The sequence below is a fragment of the Macaca mulatta genome, chromosome 6 (assembly GCF_049350105.2).
Source record: "Macaca mulatta isolate MMU2019108-1 chromosome 6, T2T-MMU8v2.0, whole genome shotgun sequence".
Classification (NCBI taxonomy): Eukaryota; Metazoa; Chordata; class Mammalia; order Primates; family Cercopithecidae; genus Macaca; species Macaca mulatta.
Window position 1 is genome coordinate 185,879,906 of NC_133411.1, and position 21,984 is coordinate 185,901,889.

The window sequence follows — 21,984 nt, forward strand, 5'->3', positions numbered from 1 at the left end:
ACTTTAAAAAGAACTTTTTGGGGTTTGACTCTTCTGTAAATTAAAAGAGCCCGAGATATTAGCAACAAAAGCTTTCTGCAATGTGTAAAATTTGTTTGGATCCTGTTTTCAACAAACTGTGAAAAAAGAAACAACAAAAAAACAATTATGGGACTCAAGGAGAGTTGAACAAACCAGATATTTGGTGGTATTAAAAATTATCGGCTGAGTGCGGTGGCTCAAGTCTGTAATCCCAGCACTTTGGGAGGCTGAGGCGGGCAGATCACAAGGTCAGAAGATTGAGACCATCCTGGCTAACATGGTGAAACCCTGTCTCTACTGAAAATACAAAAAATTAGCCAGGCATGGTGGGTGGGTGCCTGTAGTCCCAGCTACTTGGGAGGCTGAGGCAGGAGAATGGTGTGAACCCAGGAGGCGGAGCTTGCAGTGAGCCGAGATCGCGCCACTGCATTCCAGCCTGGGAGACAGAGCGAGATTCCGCCTCAAAAAAAAAAAAAAAAATTGTTAATTGGCTGGGCGCAGTGGCTCACGCCTATAATCCCAGCATTTTGGGAGGCCTAGGCGGGTGGATTACAAGGTCAGGAGTTCCAGATCAGCCTGGCCAATACAGTGAAACCCCTTCTCTACTGGAAATACAAAAAAAATTAGCTGAGAGTGGTGGCGCGCGCCTGTAGTCCCAGCTACTTGGGAGACTGAGGCAGGAGAATCGCTTGAACCCAGGAGATGGAGGTTGCAGTGAGCCAAGATCGCGCCACTGCACTCCAGCCTGGGCGACAGAGAGAGACTCCATATCAAAAAATATATATATACACACACATAAATATATATAATTAATTGGCCAGGTGCGGTGGCTCACACCTGCAATCCTAGCACTTTGGGAGGCTGAGGTGGGAGGAGCTTGAGGTCAGGAGATCGAGACCATCCTGGCTAACATGGTGAAACCCTGTCTCTACTAAAAATACAAAAATTAGCCAGGCATGGTGGCAGGAGCCTGTAGTTCCAGCTACTGGGGAGGCTGAGGCAGGACAATGGCATGAACCTGGGAGGCGGAGCTTGCAATGAGCCGAGATCATGCCACCGCACTCCAGCCTGGGCGACAGAGCGAGACTCCGTCTCAAAAAAAAAAAAAAAAAAAAAAAAGATATCTGGGATATAATCTGAAATAATCCAGGATACAACACATCTGAAACAACAGTGGCCACAAGTTGATGAATGACTAGGTAGAACATGGGGGTTCAGGGTACTACTATCCTCTCCATTTTTAAGTTTGAAATTTTTGGTAATTAAAAGTAAAACACACACACACACACAAAGTCCTTTTGCAAGACAAATATCAAAGATAAACTAGCCATTGTCTTTTGAAGAAACTGGTATGAAAATCACGTAACAAAGATAAGGATCTAGGAAAAAACCCCAAGAGTCCTCCTTCTAAAGAATCATCAATGGCAGTCAAATCACACTGGATACTGTCATCAGAGCCTAAATAAAGATAATAGTAAATAAGTTTCATATGGAGAAAAGACTCTGAATTTATCTGAACTTCACTAGCAAATGTTTACCAAGGTTCTTCTGAAAATGTAATGGATGACAGTGGTGCATAACAGAAACATACAATTCTTTAAAAGGTTTTATAATGTAGTATGTACAAAAGAATATATATGTGAACCTATTACCCAACTTAAGAACTAGAATATTGCCCAAACTGATTAGCCAACTGTATGCTTGTTTCGGATTTCATTTCTCTGCCTCCACCCCATCCCCCACCCCAGAGGTGGCCTTTATTCTCAAAATTATATTACTTTACTTTCTTTTTATACAAACACACAGTTTTACCACAAATTCTTAAACAATATACTGACCACCATATTGGATTTAGTATTCTGAAACTTACTTTTTCAAAAAAAAAATCTGAACATTCAAGGAAGATTCTATAGAGCACAGAATACTAGCTTTTGAGTTTAACTTGGTGTATCCCAGCTCCTGCCACTTTCTAGGTATGTGATCTTGGGGAAATTATTTCCCCGTCAAGTTCAGTGTCCTCTTTTATAAGTGAAATAATTCCTGTTTCAAAAGACTGTTATGAGGATTAAAACAATATACAAAAAGCACTGTTACTGGTATATAGCAGGTGTTCATAAATGTTCATAATGTTGCTTAATGTTAAGCATGGCTTATAAAGATTCGGCAAATTAAATCCTTTTACTTAACAGAAAATAGTATCTTGTTATCAAGTATTTCCTTTATATAAGGCCGTTAGAAAACTCCTTAGTAAGAGATCAGTCTGTGCATGGTCAATCTCCACAGCTACCACCAGAAAGAAGTAAGGTTCATCTGATCTTTTTTTGACTTTGCACTCAAGGGTTTACAGAGGTGACTATGTCACATGGACTCTGTTCACCAGCAAAGAGTCTAATCCATCAAACTATTTATTCTAGGTAATTGAAAAGCTGACAAGGTCAGTTCTGATGAGATGAGAATTCATGTTTGCACTCAGAGGTAAAAGACTATATAGCATTCTGCTCTCCTGAAACTGACTGACGTTTCCATGGTCTTCTCGAACACTCCCTTGTGTGTCCCAGCTCTACACATGGAAGGCAGAAAGAACACAGTAATGAAGAATGCTAGCTCTGGGCCCTGGCTCTGCTGCTTACTGCCTGACAATGCAAGTACTAAAGCTCTCTTAGTTTCATCATCAGTAAAATGGAGATAATAAAAACTTATATTAATACATACTCATAGTCCTGACTGTGGCTGTAAGATCGTTCTAATGGAGATCACTGATCTAATATTAATTCCTTGAACTTTTATCTTTCTCAAAATGCTCTAGATGCCTGACTTTAAAAGTGTGACTAGATCATGAAGTGAAGAACTTCTCTAAAATAGTTTTTGCTGTTAATATTCCTTTAACACATAATGCTTTGGGTATGAACTCAGGTGTTAAAAAGAACTATTTTATTTTTCAAGGAAGGAATAAGCACATCTGGCAGAAGAAAACTGCTAAGAGAAATCCTGAGGCAGGGGGCTCCTTAGCATGAAGGTACAATGAATGGGATAACTGAAGTGAAGGCAAAGTCAATGTTAAGAGAGGAACAAGATGGGAAGAGTAAAAGCACTGAGAATTCATGCAGACCTACATTGCAGTCAGGCTGCCATTTCATATGTCACCTCATACAGTTACTTTATTAATGCAACCTAGTGGAGCTGACATGAGGAAATGTTCCACAGCAAAGCTGAACAAAGTTGTTAGAAGACAACTGAAGACGGGGTGCGGTGGCTCATGCCTGTAATCCCAGCACTTCAGTAGGCCGAGGCAGGTGGATCACGAGGTCAGGAGTTCAAGACCAGCCTGGCCAAGATGGCAAAACCCCACCTCTGCTAAAAATACAGGCATGGTGGCACGTGCCTGTAATCCCAGCTATTTGGGATGCTGAGGGAGAGAACTGCTTAAACCGAGGAGGCAGAGGTTGCAGTGAGCCGAGACCGTGCCACTGCACTCCAGCCTGGGCGACAGAGTGAGAATCCATCTCAAAGAAAAAAAAAAAACAAGTAGACAACTGAGACCACAGGGGTTGCAGGGAGGAGCTCCTACGTTTTTTGTTTTTTTTTTTCGAGACGGAGTCTCGCTCTGTCGCCCGGGCTGGAGTACAGTGGCCGGATCTCAGCTCACTGCAAGTTCAGCCTCCCGGGTTTACGCCATTCTCCTGCCTCAGCCTCCCGAGTAACTGGGACTACAGGCGCCCGCCACCTCGCCCGGCTAGTTTTTTGTATTTTTTTAGTAGAGACGGGGTTTCAATGTGTTAGCCAGGATGGTCTCGATCTCCTGACCTCGTGATCCGCCCGTCTCGGCCTCCCAAAGTGCTGGGATTACAGGTTTGAGCCACCGCGCCCGGCACTCCTACGTTATTAATCCAAGAGGAGTAACATGCATGCAGTGTAACATAAGTCTGGGGTGGAAATATTGGTCTACGAGTTCATCCAGTAGCTAGGAGTATGTATATGTCAGTACTGTGGGCATTCGAATAAGATAATGTCCTCTCCAGAAAACACTGAACAGTTCTAGGGTGAAGCCGATTAAAGAAGAATCTACTTTATAGCAGATAAGACCTAGTGCCCAGGCTCTGTTTCAAAACATCCTTTCTTTTCTTTCTTTTTTTTTTTTTTTTTTTTAAGACGGAGTCTCGTTCTGTTGCCCAGGCTGGAGTGCAGTGGCCTGATCTCGGCTCACTGCAAGCTCCGCCTCCTGGGTTTACGCCATTCTCCTGCCTCAGGCTTCCGAGCAGCTGGGACCACAGGCGCCTGCCACCATGCCCAGCTAATTTTTTGTATTTTTAGTAGAGATGGGGTTTCACCATATTAGCCAGCATGGTCTCGATGTCCTGACCTTGTGATCCGCCCGCCTCGGCCTCCCCAAGTGCTGGTATTACTGGCGCGGTGGTGAGCCACCGCGCCCGGCCGCAAAACATCCTTTCTTAAATGTCTTTGCGTTTTGTTTTATAAGCTGCTCCTGTCACTTTGGTTTCCTCTGTCAAAAAATATTCCCACAACAAGGAAAAACAACTAAGTACATTTTGTATTATTTGTGAAAGTTAAAAACTATACGCAATGTCATGAATATAAATAATTTCGAACAGCATGTTAGATGATGCTTATGATGTAATTCTGGGGGGGACAAATATAAATACAGGAGACAGATATAGATAGATAGACAGACAGACAGACAGACATCAGCAGAATCCCAGATACATATCAGCAGAATCCCAATACTGGGAGGGAAAGTGCTTGTTCTTGCAACCTACCAGAAAGAATATAGAAAAATATATGTATTTCACTTGTTGGTTTCATTTCTATTACTTTCATATTTAGTGGAAGAGGTATGTTTTTAAATTCCCAGTTGCTCTGGAGATACATCCCAGTTCCTTTAAACATAACACTTTGGGCATCCAGCCCCTGCTGACCCCCCGTGACCAGGCCCCACCTCCTCTTCCTTCTATCTCTAGCTTCTTCATCCAGTCAGCAATAGCAATGAATTTTTTCTTTTTTTTTTTAAACAGGAATGGAACAGCATGGAGTCAATGAATTCTTTTTCCTTTCTACTTGCTGCCCACCCATCCTCTTAATTCTACATGGATTTGAATACCCTTTTCCCTACATCAGTGCCACTTCTGTTCACACCGATTAGATCTTTCTGCAGGATCAGCACTGCTTCTATTTCAAGAAATAAAAGCTTTGGCAGTGCTCACGCAAGAAGGGGGCTGCTGGCCCAGTCTGCATAAATCTGGAAACTTTGTGAGAACTGATGGGTGAGTCAAACAAACCCTGGAAAGCACCTCTGAGGCAAAAAGTAAATCATTTATAAAGAACTTGTATAAACTGATAAGAACAATACTGAGATCCCAACAGACACAGAGGCAAACTTCAGAGAATAATTCTTCAAATAAATATAAATTGATTTTTTTAAAAACAAAAAATGTCAACTTCACTACTAACCAAAGAAACAAAGTACAATGAAATGTCATTGGTTACTATCTATTACTATGCCATACTTTTTTTTAAAGAATATCCCTCAGTATTTGGAGACAAAAGGAATGCTCTCATAAATTACTGGTAGCTTTATAAATATAATCTAGTAATTCCACTTTTAGTAATCCAGATTAAAGTACTACATTACAAGGCTCATTGCTAGTTTAGATTTTTTTTTTTCTTTTTTCTTTTTTGAGACAGGGTCTTGCTCAGTCACTCAGGCTAGAGTGGACTGGTGCAATCACAGCTCACTGCAGCCTCCAACTTCTGGGCTCAAGCGATCTTCCCACCTCAGCCTACCAAGTAGCTGGGACTACAGGAATGTACTACCACACAAAGCTAATTTTTTATTTTTGGTAGAGATAGTGTCTCCCTGTGTTGCTCAGGCTGGTCTTGAACTCCTGGCTTTAATTGATCCTCCCACCTCAGCATCCTAATGTGCTTGGATTACAGGTGTGAGCAACCATGACTGGCCCTAGATGCTTATCTTTAACAGAAAAAAAAAATAGGTTAAGAAAAAAGCCATGCTCAATATTAGGGGAACAATTAAGTAAGAAGCCCTCCCTTATTCCACCAATCAAATTTAATACCTTCCTTTGCGGGTGGTTAGTGCTTACAGTTTAGCACTTTGACTGAGTTGTATTATACATAGTCATACCCAAGTCTGTTTCCCTTGCTGGACTGTAAACTCTCTGAGTACAAATTTGAGATTCGATTCAGCTCTGTAATATATCCCTTACCATCTTTTGGGTCTTTTGGGCCGCTCCTCCTCACCCTCAGCATCCAGCACAATATTTCACTAACAGCAGGATATGAAAAAGTCTTAAGCTGAACCACTACAAAAAGCAATTAATCAATGACTTTAGAGATAACATAATTTTATATACAAGATATATAAACACTTAAGAGGTATGAACAAACACTAAATTTAGAACTGCCTTAATTCAACCATAATTTAGAATAAGCTCAAATTCCATGAGAATGCAGGAATGAGTGTTAGATCAAAGGAGTCAGAATCAGCAGTCATGTCCCTTTACCTTTTTCTCCATCTTCCTGCCTCAAACATACATTCAAAGCCTAGAGATGCAATGGGTATCCTGAAACGGTGAATCAAGCCACAAGTTTATGATTGTAGTGCCAAAGGCAAAAGCCTGATCCTCAATTACATCAACGAGCCACTGCCTCACTCTGGACTTGTGATGTGAGGAGAAAGAAATCCCACGTGTTAAACTCACTGTTAATGATGTTTTCTGTTATTGTGACTGACAGAATTTTCTAAGATACTAACAGAATTTCTCATAGTTAGTGAAAGAGTTTTCCTTTACTTGTTCTGACTTGTAAGTAATACATACCCATCTACTTGGTTACAGTGACTACACCATAAGTGGACACTTCAATCAAGAAAGGCCTATCAGAGTCTTCCTCTAGACTAACCTATGGTCTGAGGGGGGAAAAAATTATTTCTTTCCATTAAAAGCTATGGCGGCCGGACGCGGTGGCTCACGCCTGTAATCCCAGCACTTTGGGAGGCCGAGGTGGGCGGATCACGAGGTCAGGAGATCGAGACCATCCTGGCTAACACGATGAAACCCCGTCTCTACTACAAAATACAAAAATTTAGCCGGGCACGGTGGTGGGCGCCTATGGTCCCAGCTACTCGGGAGGCTGAGGCAGGAGAATGGCGTGAAACCGGGAGGCAGAGCTTGCAGTGAGCCGAGATCGAGCCACTGCACTCCAGCCTGGGCCACAGAGCCAGACTTGGCCTCAAAAAAAAAAAAAAAAAAGCTATGGCTACTGGCAGCCATTTTGCTTGTCCCTTAAGAAGAGGCCATCTGTTGAATGGAGACCACTGGATTCCAAGATGGAGAGATATTGTCTGAGCTCCCAGATCCAGCTCAGCCTAACCTCTAAACAGACTTGCCAATTATTATACAGATTAACTTTTTTTTTTGCTTAAGGTTACTGAAATCATATTTCCAACTACTGAAATCATATTTTCAACACCTGCATCCAAAAGAGTCCTATATACTACAATAGGAGTAAACACACAAATAATTATTAACACACACCAATAATTTTTTTAGAGTTGAAAAAAAATGCTGTTCCATAATGTTAACCCACATAATTCATATAAATGTTAACCCACAAGATTCAAGTTACATTTGTCATTCTCCAACTGCCTACCGTTCCTTTCATAATGCCCACACTATAACCACACTGAAGTGCTTGTTCTTTCCTATACACTCTCTTCACATTTTTCTATTTGTAATTTTAGCCTATTGTTCTCTTACATTAATACCCTTCCCTCTCAATCTCTAACTGTACTTCCTCTGAAACACCACAGTATTTTTATTTGTATGTCCCTTAGTAGTTCTGACCTTGCATTACAGTTATGCATGTGCATGTCTTATCTACCTAATTGAACTGAAATGTCAGTGAGATCAGGGCCCATATTTGATTTGTATATATCCCCACAGGTCAGTCTGTCCCCAAAATCCGTATTACTTCTACAAAACCTATGCTATTTCACAATTGTCAATACCTCAGTAGCTAGGTACCAGTAGCAATACAGCAATATACTTAATTCCTGGGTACCACAAAGGCCACGTTAATATAAGCGAGAAGACTGGACAGGGTACAAATTACATTTAGATAGGCATATATAGAACAGAAAAAGTCCCAACTTTGTCTAATTTAAGAAATAAGTTTTACTTAGAGATACTGAGGTCTTACACATTTTCTCTTAGTCACCCAAGTCAAGCCTATTTTAGGCCTTGGTCCTTCTCTGTTAACTCTCAGGCATATCTATAATAAGAATTTCTACCTCCTCCTACCTACTCACCCATCTACCATTATTTTTCCAGGCGATATCCCTGAAGAGAAAGTCCACTCCTAGCAGTATCCTAACTCTAAGCCACATCCTCTATCTAGAGTCAAAGTGTATATAGTTAATGCCTTCAGCTTCCCTAACTCTCCTATAATCTATTTCTCCCTAACTTATTCTTACCCCTTTGACTCTTATGTCTTGCCTTTCTTCTTTCTCTTAGTTCTACTCAACTAGTGGCTTATCCTTTGTCCCGTCATCATACAGAAACACAGACCTCAGAAAGATTACACAGACAGGAAAGCACAGTCAATAATAATACAGCCATCATTTATTGCATACCTATTACATGCTAGTCACAACGCCTGGTACTTTACTAAGTGTCTGTGATTCTCATGGCAATCCTGATACTAATTTTACAAAAGAGGAACCTGTCCTGAAAGAGATAACTTGTCAAATATTAGCCAATTAGGAAATATTACAGCTGAGCTGCCTAGTTCCAAAACCTGCATTTCTTCTACTTTATCAAAGAGCCAAAAACAAAATGTTGACTCTATCTTCCCAGCTTCCACCTTTGTCCCACAACCCAATAATCTACTGTCCACATAGTAGCAGACAGAGTGGAGTGATCCTTTGCTTAAATATTGATTACTTCTTTGCTCAAGTCCCTCCAGTGGTTCCTCCCTTGCTCAAGGAAAAGCCAAAGTCCTTATTATGGCCTAAGAACCCTGTGATCTGTCCATCTGCACTCCTCCCCCATTACCTCACTGGTTTCACTGTTTATCTCTCCCTCACTTACTCTAATCCAGCCACACTCAACCTGTTCACACCTCAGGGTTTTTGCATTTATTGTTCCTTCTACCTGTAGCACTCTCCCCACCTCACAATCTTCTTAGTTTACTACCTCACTTACTCTAGGTCCCTGTTCAAATGCCATCTTCTCTTCTCAAGGAGACCTTCCCTGATCACCTATTTTATATTGCTAACTTCTGACCTCAGTATGGCCTATTCCCCTCTCCCTCTGCTTTATTTTTTTCTCTAAAGTACTTATCACCACTTGAAATATTGTATATTTATTGTTTTCTTGTCTGCCTCCCACTACTAGAATATAAGCTCCATGAGAACAGGGACTTATATTCTGTTAATTGTATATTCTGCTCACTGTATCTGTTATATAGTAAGTATATAATAAATATGTACTGAATGAGTAAATGGGGGATTTTATTCTCCCTAGGTGTTTAACACAATTGGCCTTAGATACATTTTCCAGAAAGTAAATGCAAAGGCAATGTGCATTTGTTCTAGTCTAGATCAACTCAGTCAATCTTCTCCCCTCAAACAGTACCTTTAAAGAGCACTCCCTTGGTCCGGCGAGGTGGCTCACACCTGGAATCCCAGCACTGTGGGAGGCCGAGGTGGGTGGATCATGAGGTCAGCAGATCGAGACCATCCTGGCTAACACGGTGAAACCCCGTCTCTACTAAAAATATAAAAATTAGCCGAGCGTGGTAGCAGGCACGCGTAGTCCCAGCTACTTGGGAGGCTGAGGCAGAAGAATGGCATGAACCTGGAAGGAAGAGCTTGCAGAAGCCGAGATCGTGCCACTGCACTCCAGCCTGGGTGACAGAGCGAGACTCCGTCTCAAAAATAAAAAAAGCATCCCCTCTAATTTTTCGTAGTTCTGAATAGACAACGTCATTGAGCAAAAAACTGAGTAGACTGAGCCAACTTAACTAGTGTGTAGTATTATAATCAAAACTTACAGCAAAATTAGTCAGACATATATTAATGATATGCATAATTGTTATTGTGCTGCATGGTAAGTAGGCATAAATAGCAGACACTTTATGTAAATGATTCTAATTGCTATTTCTTTTACACAGCCAAACCAAGCATATCGAGGATCCCCTTCAGGGGAAGACAGGAAGGAGTGAAAAGCTAGATACTTAATACTGGAAGGTTAAGTCCTCTCTTACTCCACCCCTTAGGCATTGGGCTAATAGTCTCCCAGTCTGGCTTCTGTGTCTTCAAGAAAAGTAACTTGCCAGGCATGGTGGTTTAGGCCTATAATCCCAGCACTTTGGGAGGCCAAAGCAGGAGAATCAATTGAGCCTAGGAGTTCAAGACCAGCCTAAGCAGCATAAAAAGACTCCATCTCTACAAAAACTAAAAAATTAGCCAGGTGTGGTGGCATGCACCTGTGGTCCCAGCTACTTGGGAGGCTGAGGCAGAGGGATCACTTGAGCCTGGGAGGTCGAGGCTGCAGTGAGCCATGATTCCACCACTGTACTCCAGCCTGGGCTACAGAGTAAGACCCTGTCTCAAAAAAACGGGGTGGAAATTACTCCTTTCCTTCCACAGTATAAAAAAAAAAAAAAAAAAAGCTTCCTTTTACAAAAGATTTAAAAACCAGGTTGGGAGACTGGCCTCTGTATCCAGTCATATAAAGCTAAGAAGAACCAGCACAATCACTAACTTCTGTCTCTGGCAAGGAAGACAGGGCAGACAAGCTGGTGGGGAAACCAAGAAAAGAGATCAAACGTACTGAGTACCTATTGTACACCAAGTACACTAGCAGGTGCTCTGCATAATTCCTCTACTTCCCCAACCCACCTACACCCCCAAGCTGTGTTCCCAGGAAAGTAGAGGAACATGCAGAGAGTGGAATGGTTCCAGTGAGGTCACCCTACTCCCTCTCGCAGGGCCTGAAAAATCAACAGAGAGCTCTCTTAGGAAGATTAAGACGAAGCTATTGTTTAGTGGCCATTTCCCTCACTTCTTACCTAAACCCACAGGAGGGGAAAGGGCCCTCTACCTTGCTATGGGTTTATCCAGACCTAACCAGCCTGCACAGCCAAGGCTAAGCCCACCCTTTCTGGGAACTCATCCTTGTTCACTGCAGCTCTCCTCTCTCCCATTGTCAGGGACATTTACTTGGGTACACAATTATTCACTTGTGTCCTCTTGTAATTAATTTATTGGGGAAATGCTTATTTCACCATTGATGCAAGCTCCTTGAAGGCAGAAATCTTAAAACTTCTTTTTTTTTTTTTTTTTTTTGAGACGGAGTCTCGCTCTGTCACCCAGGCTGGAGTGCAGTGGCCGGATCTCAGCTCACTGCAAGCACTGCCTCCCGGGTTCCCGCCATTCTCCTGCCTCAGCCTCCCGAGTAGCTGGGACTACAGGCGCCCGCCACCTCGCCCGGCTAAGTTTTTTTTTGTATTTTTAGTAGAGACGGGGTTTCACTGTGTTACCCAGTATGGTCTCGATCTCCTGACCTCGTGATCCGCCCGTCTCGGCCTCCCAAAGTGCTGGGATTACAGGCTTGAGCCACCGCGCCCGGCCAAAACTTCTTTAGTAAGCTTCATAAGGCCTAGCACCACTTAAAAAAAAAAAGTCACGCCAGGCAAGGATGGCTCACGTCTGTAATCCCAGCACTTTAGGAGGCCAAGGTGGGATGCCTGTTTGAGCCCAGGAGTTCAAGACCAGCCTGGGCAACATGGTGAGACTTCGTCTCTACAAAAGAAGATATAAAAAATCTAGCCAGGTGGGATGGTGTGTGCCCAGAGTCGCAGCTACTCATGAGGCTGAGGTTGGAGAATTGCTGGAGCCCAGAAGGCAGAGGTTGCAGTGAGCTATAATCTCACCATTGTAATCCAGCCTGGGTGACAGAGTGAGACCCTGTCTCAAAAAAAAAAAAAAAAAAAAAAAAAAAGTTCCAAATATCTGGATGAATTAAAGGTAAATATGAATAGGTGATAAAAAAGAATCAAACTTCTGGCTCTATGTAGACACGTCAGCATTGAAAAGAAGGATGTAGTACAGTCATGCGCCACAAAAAGACATTTCAGCTAACAATGCGGACCATCTATATGATGGTGGTGCCATAAAATTATAATACCATATTTTTACTATACCTTTTCTGTGTTTAGATGTGTTTAGATACACAAATACCATTGTGTTACAAGTGACCAGTGTTCAGTACAGTAACACACTGTACAGGTTTGTAGCCCAAGATAACAGGCTATACCTTATAGCATAGGTGTGTAGTAGACTACACCATCAAGGTTTGTGTAAGTACACTCACTCTACGATATTTGCACAACAAAATCACTTAATGACACGTTTCTCAGAACACATCCCTATCACTGAGCAACACATGACTATATTCTAGATTGGTTTTCTAAACTAGTTTTATAACAAATTTCCCTATGAAAAAGAAAGTGTGCCTGTCATTCAGGATATAGCAGACATCTTTACATGGAGGTCTGGGGTATTTGCATCAAAGCTATAAAGACATATGATGCCAAGAATATAGGGACTTTTTATTGTATCAAAAATCACATTTACATCTATCATGTCTGAAAGTCTGCAATACCCAGAGTGTAAATCCAATTGAACAGCATTAGACAGGGTCACTGATCCTGGACCCAACAGAACAAGGAGAACCTGAAATGTCCTCCCTGAATGGATCATGATGATGATAAGACTCAGTCTACTTTGCCCACCTAAATGGCCTGGTTCTAGTAGCATAAGTCTGAAAATTGGTTTGAGAAAATTCAGGAACAAGCCTGAATCAATTTCAACCACAAGGATTTGGGGATGTGAGTTTGAGTTCTCTCACCACACTCCAGTAAGGAAGAACAGGCTTAACAGCAATTATCTTGTAATTAAAAGATATCTGACAGTTATGAATGCCAAAGCTTCCTATTTTAGCACCAACTAGTGGAATTCAGTATGGCAGATGTCAGTAGAAGCTATCCTATACTACTCCTTACCAGATCATTCTGACCTGAAGGAGATCATCTATTCCTAGAGCTCAACAGGGCATTCAGTTTCTCAAACTCATTTATTTCTGGACCCTGATGTTGTGTTGAATAAGTCATTGACTCAGATACCCAATACCAGCTGTGTAAGTGCTTAGTAAGACAGACAAGATAGTCTCTTTCCTTTGAAATGCTCAATCCCAGAATTCTTTTAGTCACTGGAATACTCAGCAAAAAAAAAAAAAAAAATCAGACTAAAGAGCTTTTTCAAATTAAAACTGCATCTAGATTCCAATCCTTCAGTGCTGTCCCACTAAAAGTGGTTGATGGCCAGATTCAGGTCCTCAACTTTCACTGTTTTTAGGGACTACAATGCTATGCATAGAGACCCTTAAAAAAAATCTCTGACACAGTAATTTCACTACTGGGAATAGTAACAACAGCTAATAGTTCTTATGTACTTACTGTGCGCTAGGTACTGTGTTAAGTACTTTCCTTAAAGTATCTCATTTAACCTCACAAAATCTGAACAAGGTAATTATTATTATTTCACAGATGCATAAATGGAAGCTTGGAAATTAGCACAGGGTCACACATTAGTAAGTCAGTAACAGAGGTGGGACTCAAGCTCAAATTGACTGGCCTTCCAGGGCCTATCTTTTCTTACTACCACCCTATATGGGAACATATCCTTGGGAAATAATCCCAAAATACAGTGACAACTTTAGGCTAAGAGGCTCAGTACAGTGTGATTATAACACAGTAACTTGAAGCATTTCAAATATGTATAATTAAGTAAATGAAAGCAATCCCAGTTACCAAATATTATGTAGGCATTAAAAATATTTTTATAAATAATTTTGTGACATGATGAAATATTTATGCTATAAATAGAAAAAGCAGAATATAAAATTTTATATACAGTCAAACCTCAACTATGTCAAAAATTTATCTGCACATGGAAAGAGCTAAATTTACTGCTAAATAAAAATGATAAGTTGCAGAATAATATATAGAGACAGCTATATATAGCATGGTCCCATTTACATAAATAGTGCCTAATTTTAAGTATTCAATAAAAGTAAGCCATTATTATTACAATGAACATGTACTACTTTATAATCAGAAAAATCAACAAATTAAGTGTTTATGTACTTCCTTATTTAATAACTACAAAGTATATTATTTCAAGAAAAGTAAATAACATGTGCCTTGCCTCTCTGGCAATCTTAATTTAAAAAACACTTCACAATTATACAATGTCACATTTAAATACATCTAAGTTACAGGAATCAAGTAGCATTGAGAAGAACACTACAACACTTCCAGTTACCTAGGTTTACATTCAGCATGTTAGACCACAGAGAGCTGTGCTGACGTGACTATATTTAGAGTTTAAAATCATAAACAGAAAGGCCAAATCAGAGGTGGTATTTCAAGGGCTATGATTAACACGATTTTCTTGATCAATGTCTTAATGCTGTCTGAAAACTAGGGATTTTGGTACAGACCTTTTTTTTCTTTTTTTTTTGAGACAAAGTATCACTCTTGTTGCCCAGGCTGGAGTGCAATGGCGCAATCTCGGCTCATTGCAACCTCTGCCTCTGGGGTTCAAATGATTCTCCTGCCTCAGCCTTCTGAGTAGCTGGGATCACAGGAGCCCGCCACCACGCTTGGCTAATTTTTTGTATTTTTAGTAGAGACAGGGTTTCACCATTTTGGCCAGGCTGGTCTTGAACTTCTGACCTCAGGTGACCTACCCGCCTCAGTCTCCCAAAGTGTTGGGGATTACAGGCATGAACCACCGCACCCGGCCTTTGGTATACTCTTAAAGAGATTAAACCGAGATTAAACCAACAGCTCCTGGATAACTCAGCAGAGATATGTAGGACATGAATGTAAATTAGCGGTATTTTTCAGCTGCTGTCTTTAGGTAGAATTTCTATTAAAACACACTACAAAAAGAGGAAAAAAACCTACAAGGGATTTATTTTGAATGAAAAATGGGCAACTCTAGAACTTAGTTCCTCAAGTTCCACAGAAATCTCAATATTTGAACACATAAGTTGAAATGCAAGGTCCATTGCAATGCACTGATTTTTAGCCTATCTATGTAAGTTAATATGTTAAAAGATGGGCCAGGTGCAGTGGCTCACACCTCTAATCCCAGCACTTTGGGAGGCCAAAGCAAGAGGATCACTTGAGGTCACAAGTTCAACAGCAGCCTGGCCAACATGGTGAAATCCTGCCTCTATGGGAAAAAAAAAGTACAAAAAAAATTAGCCAGGCATGGTGGCGCAAGCCTGTAGTCCCAGCTAATTGGGAGGCTAAGGCAAGAGAATCATTTACCTGGGAGGTGGAGGTTGCAGAAAGCCAAGATTGTGCCACTGCAATCCAGCGTGGGTGACAGAGAGACTCTGTCTCAAAAAAACAAACAAAACAAACAAACAAACAAAAACTTAAAAAATGAAAAACTTTTCCCTTCCCCTTCTCCTGAGGTATGTGTAACAAGACAAAATACCTGCCAAAAGTAATGATGAACATAAAAGTACTAGAAAAATAACTAGATAGAAAAAACCCAAAACCGTAACAACTCTAACTTTGAAGAATAGCTATCTGTTTTTTCCCTGCATTGTACTGTATAGGATTATAAAACCACTACACAAAAAAGTAAGAGTTTGGCTGTCCCGGTGGGTCTTTACCTGTATCTTCTCCCATCAGACCATTGCAGTACATGGCATGTCGTTCAATCTTTGTGGGTGGAAAGCTTTGGTTACATAGCGGGCAGGATACCTGGTTACTGGATGAGAAGATAGAAATAGGTACTTCCTTCTTAGCATCTTCCTTGTTACCAACCTGAAGAACATGACAAACAGCAATTATAACAGCTTTAGTTCATATCTTTCCCCCCAAAGAAGTGCAAGAGACTCCACCCCATATTTCACTTACTTTCAAAGAGACAACAGCTTATCAAATTTTACTTATCAAAGAGTAAAGACTGAGAGATACTACTGATAGAGTTAATACTTATTCAGTTCCTTATACTGCCAACTATGTATTAAACACTCTATACATATTACTCTTTTATATGTAAGTTTATATATTGTTTATATATATAAGTATACTTATACTGTCAACTATGTATTAAACACTATATGTATTACTCATTTAATCTTACAAAGTTATTAGCACACTCTTTTTTTACACATGAGAAAAGTACTTGTGTAAAACAGTAAAGCAATTTGCAAAGTCACAGAACAAGTAAGCGGGAGAGTTGAGATTCAAATGAAGGACTAGTATCTGGCTCAAAAACTTGAGGGCACTGATCTCTATCACATTGTAAGGCACAATCCTCACTGCATCAGTGTGCTGTGCCTGCTGGGTTTCACATTCTGCATATCAACAGCACCTTAAGGACACATTTTCAATTTCACAAAAGGACCGTTATTACTGTAAGTGACTTTAAGACATAAGGAGTTACCAAACAAAAGAGCTCTAAGCCAAAAACAGCATAACTAGGATTTAAGTTAAGAACGTAAGTATGTACTTAGACCCCTAAGACCTAAGACCTGTGTTTTATTTGTGACTTTCTGGATTGAAAGAGGAAACTAAGGCTGGCGCACTGGCTCACGCCTGTAATCCCAGCACTTTGGGAGGCAGAGGCGGGTGGATCATGAGGTCAGAAGATCAAGACCATCCTGGCTAAAGCGATGAAACCCCAACTCTACTAAAAATACAAAAAATTAGCCAGGCGTGGTGGCGGGCGCCTGTAGTCCCAGCTACTCGGGAGGCTGAGGCAGGAGAATGGTGTGAACCTGGAGGCGGAGCTTGCAGTAAGCAGAGATTGCACCACTGCATCCAGCCTGGGCGACAGCGCAAGACTCCGTCTCAAAAAAAAAAAGAAAGAGGAAACTAAGATCTATATACTTAAGAAGCACCAAAGAAGTCATTAGTTAAAACAATCAATTCTGCCAAAGCCACTCTTAAACCTCTCTCTCTTATTCCTCTCTGTTTTGTAGTCATCATTTCTCTTACAGTTGCTGGTGTCTCTTAAAGGCAGTTTTATTTTACCTGCACAGGTTGATCAGAGCCAAGAACTCTGCAGTGATTAATTCAACAGTGTGCGTGAGCACTGCAGCACTACTGCCTAACACTTGCTTCAAAGGACAGCATGTCCTATCCAATCAATGTGAAAATGTCCTGCATAGCTACTGCTTACATTTAAAGCAAGGGACACCCGGGCTGTCATTACACCTGGGGAAAACAAATAAAATATCTTCTGATACAAGAACAAAACACGACCAAAACTTCAATGCATAGAAAACTGGACTAGAGTCAATTGGGTCTTTTGGGGTCAGGAGTTGGGGCTATCTCTAAAACCTAATGCTTACAAGTGTGAACCAGCAGAGAGGAAAACAGGCCATCTAAATACCAAGTCAAACTGCCAGAAAATCTCCTGTTTTCAACACCACCTGCCTTTTGTTAAACCTAAGATGAGAAAGGAACTAACAGTGGTTGAGTTCTTATACTATGCAGGCTCCACCAGTCATTTTTCATATCCATCCCTCCCAACAAGCCACTGGACAGAAGTATCACTAACTCTGCTGTTACAGAAGGGGAAACTGAGGCTTGGGAAAGCAAAGTAACCTGCTGGTCACCAAGTTAGTAAGTGAATTATCCAGGCTCAAACCTAGACCCACTGGGCATCAAAACCTTCAGTAATTCCATTCTATCATGTTGTGGCAGAAACAAAAAACCTCCCTTCCATTCCACCTTGTTTCTGGAAGCAGATTCTGCAAGGATCTATTTATTCTTCTTCTCTAGAAAGTGGGGAAAGTCAAGTGGGTCTGGAAGTTCTAGGTGCTATGTTTTTCAGATTTAATCACTAAGCTTCTCACAAATCCAGGTTCCTCTGTTCATAAATCTTAAAAAGAAAAGTTGTAAAGCTTGAAAAACTGCAAAGCTGGACAGGCACGGTGGCTCACACCTGTAATCCCAGGACTTTGGAGGCCAAGGTGGGCAGATCACATGAGGCCAGGAGTTCAAGACCACCCTGGCCAACACAGCGAAACCCCATCTCTACTGAAAATACAAAAATTAGCTGGGTGTGGTGGTGCATACCTGTAATCCTAGCTATTCAGGAGGCTAAGGCAGGAGAATCGCTTAAACCCGGGATGCAGAGGCTGCGGTGAGCCGAGATCGCACCACTGCACTGCAGCTTGGGTGACAGAGCAAAACTCTGTCTCCAAAAAAAAAAAAAAGAAAGAAAAGAAAAAAAGAAAGAAAAAATAAGCACAGTGGCTCACGCTTGTAATCCCAGCACCTTGGGAGGCCAAGCCAAACGGATCACTTGAGGTCAAGAGTTCGAGACCAGCCTGGCTAACATGGCAAAATCCCATCTCTACTGAAAATACAAAAATTAGCCAGGGGTGGTGGTGCATGTCTGTAGTCCCAGCTATTCAGGTGGCTGAGGCAGGAGAATCGTTTGAACCCAGGAGGTGGAGATTGCAGTGAGTTGAGATCCTACCACTGCACTCCATCCTGGGCAACAAAGAAGACCCAGTCTCAAAAAAAAAAAAAAAAAAAAAAAGAAAAGAAAAATAGCAAAGCTATTTGAGCAGAAGGATGGCAGGAGGGTAAGAGGGGATCAATATACCCTAAAATTTGCAAGTAGTCTTGAATTACTTAAAGTCAGTGGCGAATGAGCAGTTACTTGGCATTCTAAAGCTCACTAAGCACAGAAATGTTATGTGACACAAATGTGTCACTGGTGCTCACATTGAGCACTATACTCCATTGTATTCATCACAGCTCTATACAATGCAGAGAATGTACCTTTAACTATTAATGTATTCAAGAGGGAGTAGTCTATTGTCTTATTACGAATATGAGACCACTTCCAACCACTGTTCTTAGGCAACCCTGAAGGTTTCCTAACCTGCAGGGTGTTTTTTTTTTTTAATGTTAAAATAAGGTATATTTCCCAGCATCATTTAAAAAGTCTATTTAAGTATTAACTACTATGGAAGAACCTCAAGGGGGAAAAAGGCAAGCAAAGTAGCTTTTATTAGGACCATGCAGTCAGGGATTTCTTTGCAGAGTTGCTTTTACTTCTTTTAAAATATTATAGAACTATTTTTCGGCTGGGCGCGGTGGCTCGCACCTGTAATCCCAGCACTTTGGGAGGTCAAGGCAGGTGGATCTCAAAGTCAGGAGATGGAGACCATCCTGGCTAACACGGTGAAACCCTGTCTCTACTAAAAATACAAAAAATTAGCCGGGTGTGGTGGTGGGCGCCTGTAGTCCCAGCTACTCTGGAGGCTGAGGCAGGAGAACGGCGTGAACCCAGGAGGCGGAGCTTGCACTGAGCCAAGACCAGGCCACTGCACTCCAGCCTGGGCGACAGAGCAAGGCTCCATCTCAAAAAAAAAAAAAAAAAAAATTATACAACTATTTTTTAAAAGAGGTACTTAGATACTGAATACTGACATCTTAAAGGTTGTTGGTCCTTAACTTCAGACTTCAAAAAAAAAAAAAAAAAAAAAAAAAACACACCTCACTCTAAGAAATGAACCCAGTGAAAACAAAAGCATGTCCTGCAAATCACCAAACTCTCCATCCCTCCCCTACCCAATTATGTGTAGCTTAGAAACCTCCTTGTTCTGGATCTTCCCCTTCCTACCACACAACTCTTAACATAGTTTACTTAAAAATTTACTGACTAGGCCGGGCGCGGTGGCTCACGCCTGTAATCCCTGCACTTTGGGAGGCCGAGGCGGGCGGATCACGAGGTCAGTAGATCGAGACCATCCTGGCTAACACGGTGAAACCCCGTCTCTACTAAAATACAAAAAATTAGCCGGGCGCGGTGGCGGGCGCCTGTAGTCCCAGCTACTCCGGAGGCTGAGGCAGGAGAATGGTGCGAACCCGGGAGGCGGAGCTTGCAGTGAGCCGAGATGGTGCCACTGCACTCCAGCCTGGGCGACAGAGTGAAGACTCCGCCTCAAAAAAAAAAAAAAAAAGAAAAATTTACTGACTAAACTAGCTCTGGAGGACTCTGAATAACTTCTGTTAGCTCTTCTGAGAAGAGACTATTTAAGACTCCAACAAAGGAAAACTCTCAGGCAAGATACTCAGAAAACACTATTTCCAAAGAAGGCTGACTATTGTCAGAAATCAAGAGGGACTACATACAGTTGTGCCATGGGTATTTCCAAATACCTCAAATACTATTGAGCAATTCTCTGTCATTAGTAAACTAATATAAACAGTAATATATTACAAAGCAGTAAAATAATATGACTTTCCACATGATACTTCTACTTGTGACAAATCTCTGCTACATGTTTTACATTCTTTATCTAATTTCACCTGCAAAGCAACCTAATAAAATAGGTATTCTGCCTCCATTTTACATATGAAGAACTGAAATTCAGGAAGGCATTTCTCTTCTGTGCTTCCCTAATGTCCTAGGAATCTATCATTACCTTTGTCAGACCACATTATAATTATCTGTGTATATGTCTGTCTCCTCTCTTACCAGAACCCTCAGTGCAGGGACTGTTTTTCTTATTTATCTTTGTATCCCAAGAGTCTAAAACAATGACTGGCACAAAGTATACAAACTATAAATAGCTGCCTAGTGAATGAATAAAACGATTAATCTGCACAACATTCAAAACATGGTGGAGTTGGGATTTAAAGCCATGTCTTCTAATTGCAATGCTCAAGCTACTTGTACTACACCATACTACCTTCCAGTAAACAAGAAATTTTAGGACAAATGACCCACATAGATCCCAATGGCAAGAGTCCACACCCTTTATACTATACTATCTTTGTGCACATAAAGTGTTCCATTCTGTCTAATAAGTGACTTGTAACTAGTACATGATTTAAAATCTGCAGTATCTCTAACTTATTTTAATGAAAACTTCTAAGACTATTTAGGGACATCCACAGACTTCAGCAAACAGCAATACCAAAAAGAGGACATTCAATGGGAGAAAGGCTACATGATTCCATCTATTTGATGTGTAGTAGCACAGACATGTTCACCACAAATTCTAAACAGGGTTCATGCTCTTTGACCCAAACAAAGAATAGTCTGGTTTGCAGTCATGGACGGGTATGAAATTGGCCTTAACTAAGGGCTTCTTCTGTATGTTAGGATGACTATGGTAATAATACTCTGTTCCCTCATTCCCATTTAGAAGATTCTGTTTCTTCCTGAGAAAACCATCCAGAGGCCATTTTGACATTATGGAGCAGGATCTGTCCTCAGTCATTCTGCAGCAGGGAGTGTCATCGTCTTTCCTACCACCACTGGCATCAGGGAATCTTGGTCTGTCAATTGTGACAGATCAGGTTCCAGAGAACCAGGCAGTGTGCATGATTCATGAAGGCAGAATTTTTACCCAGTTGCCTGCAGTGCAGAGACCAGGGAAAGGATCTAACTTCTACTGTAAAAATTATTTTTTAAAAATTCCAGGCTGGACACGGTGGCTCATGCCTGTAATCCCAGCACTTTGGGAGGCCTAGGCAGGTGGATCACCTGAGGTCAGGAGTTTGAGACCAGCCTGGCCAACATGGTAAAACCCCATCTCTACTAAAATACAAAAATTAGCTGGGCATGGTGGTGGGCCAGGCTGGTGGGCCAGCCTCCCAGCTACTCGGGAGGCTGAGGCATGAGAATCACTTAAACCCACGAGGCAGAGATTGCGGTGAGCCGAGATCGTACCACTGTACTCCAGCCTGGGAGACAAGAGCAAGACTTTGTCTCAAGGAGGAAAAAAACAAACAAACAAACAAAAATCCCAAAGTATAAAAAGGAACCTTTCTTTTTTTTTTTTTTTTTTTTTTGAGATGGAGTCT

The 21,984-nt window shown here is 41.3% G+C and overlaps 1 protein-coding gene across 1 annotated transcript in view; it reads right to left on the bottom strand.

Moving 5' to 3' along the window:
* Window positions 1-21,984, bottom strand: part of UIMC1 (ubiquitin interaction motif containing 1) — a 97,027-nt gene that overhangs the window by 22,508 nt on the left and 52,535 nt on the right. Inside the window, exon 10 of the mRNA XM_077937465.1 lies at window positions 15,813-15,966. Coding sequence (XP_077793591.1) covers window positions 15,813-15,966 — 154 coding nt within the window. The remainder of the gene's footprint in view (window positions 1-15,812; window positions 15,967-21,984) is intronic.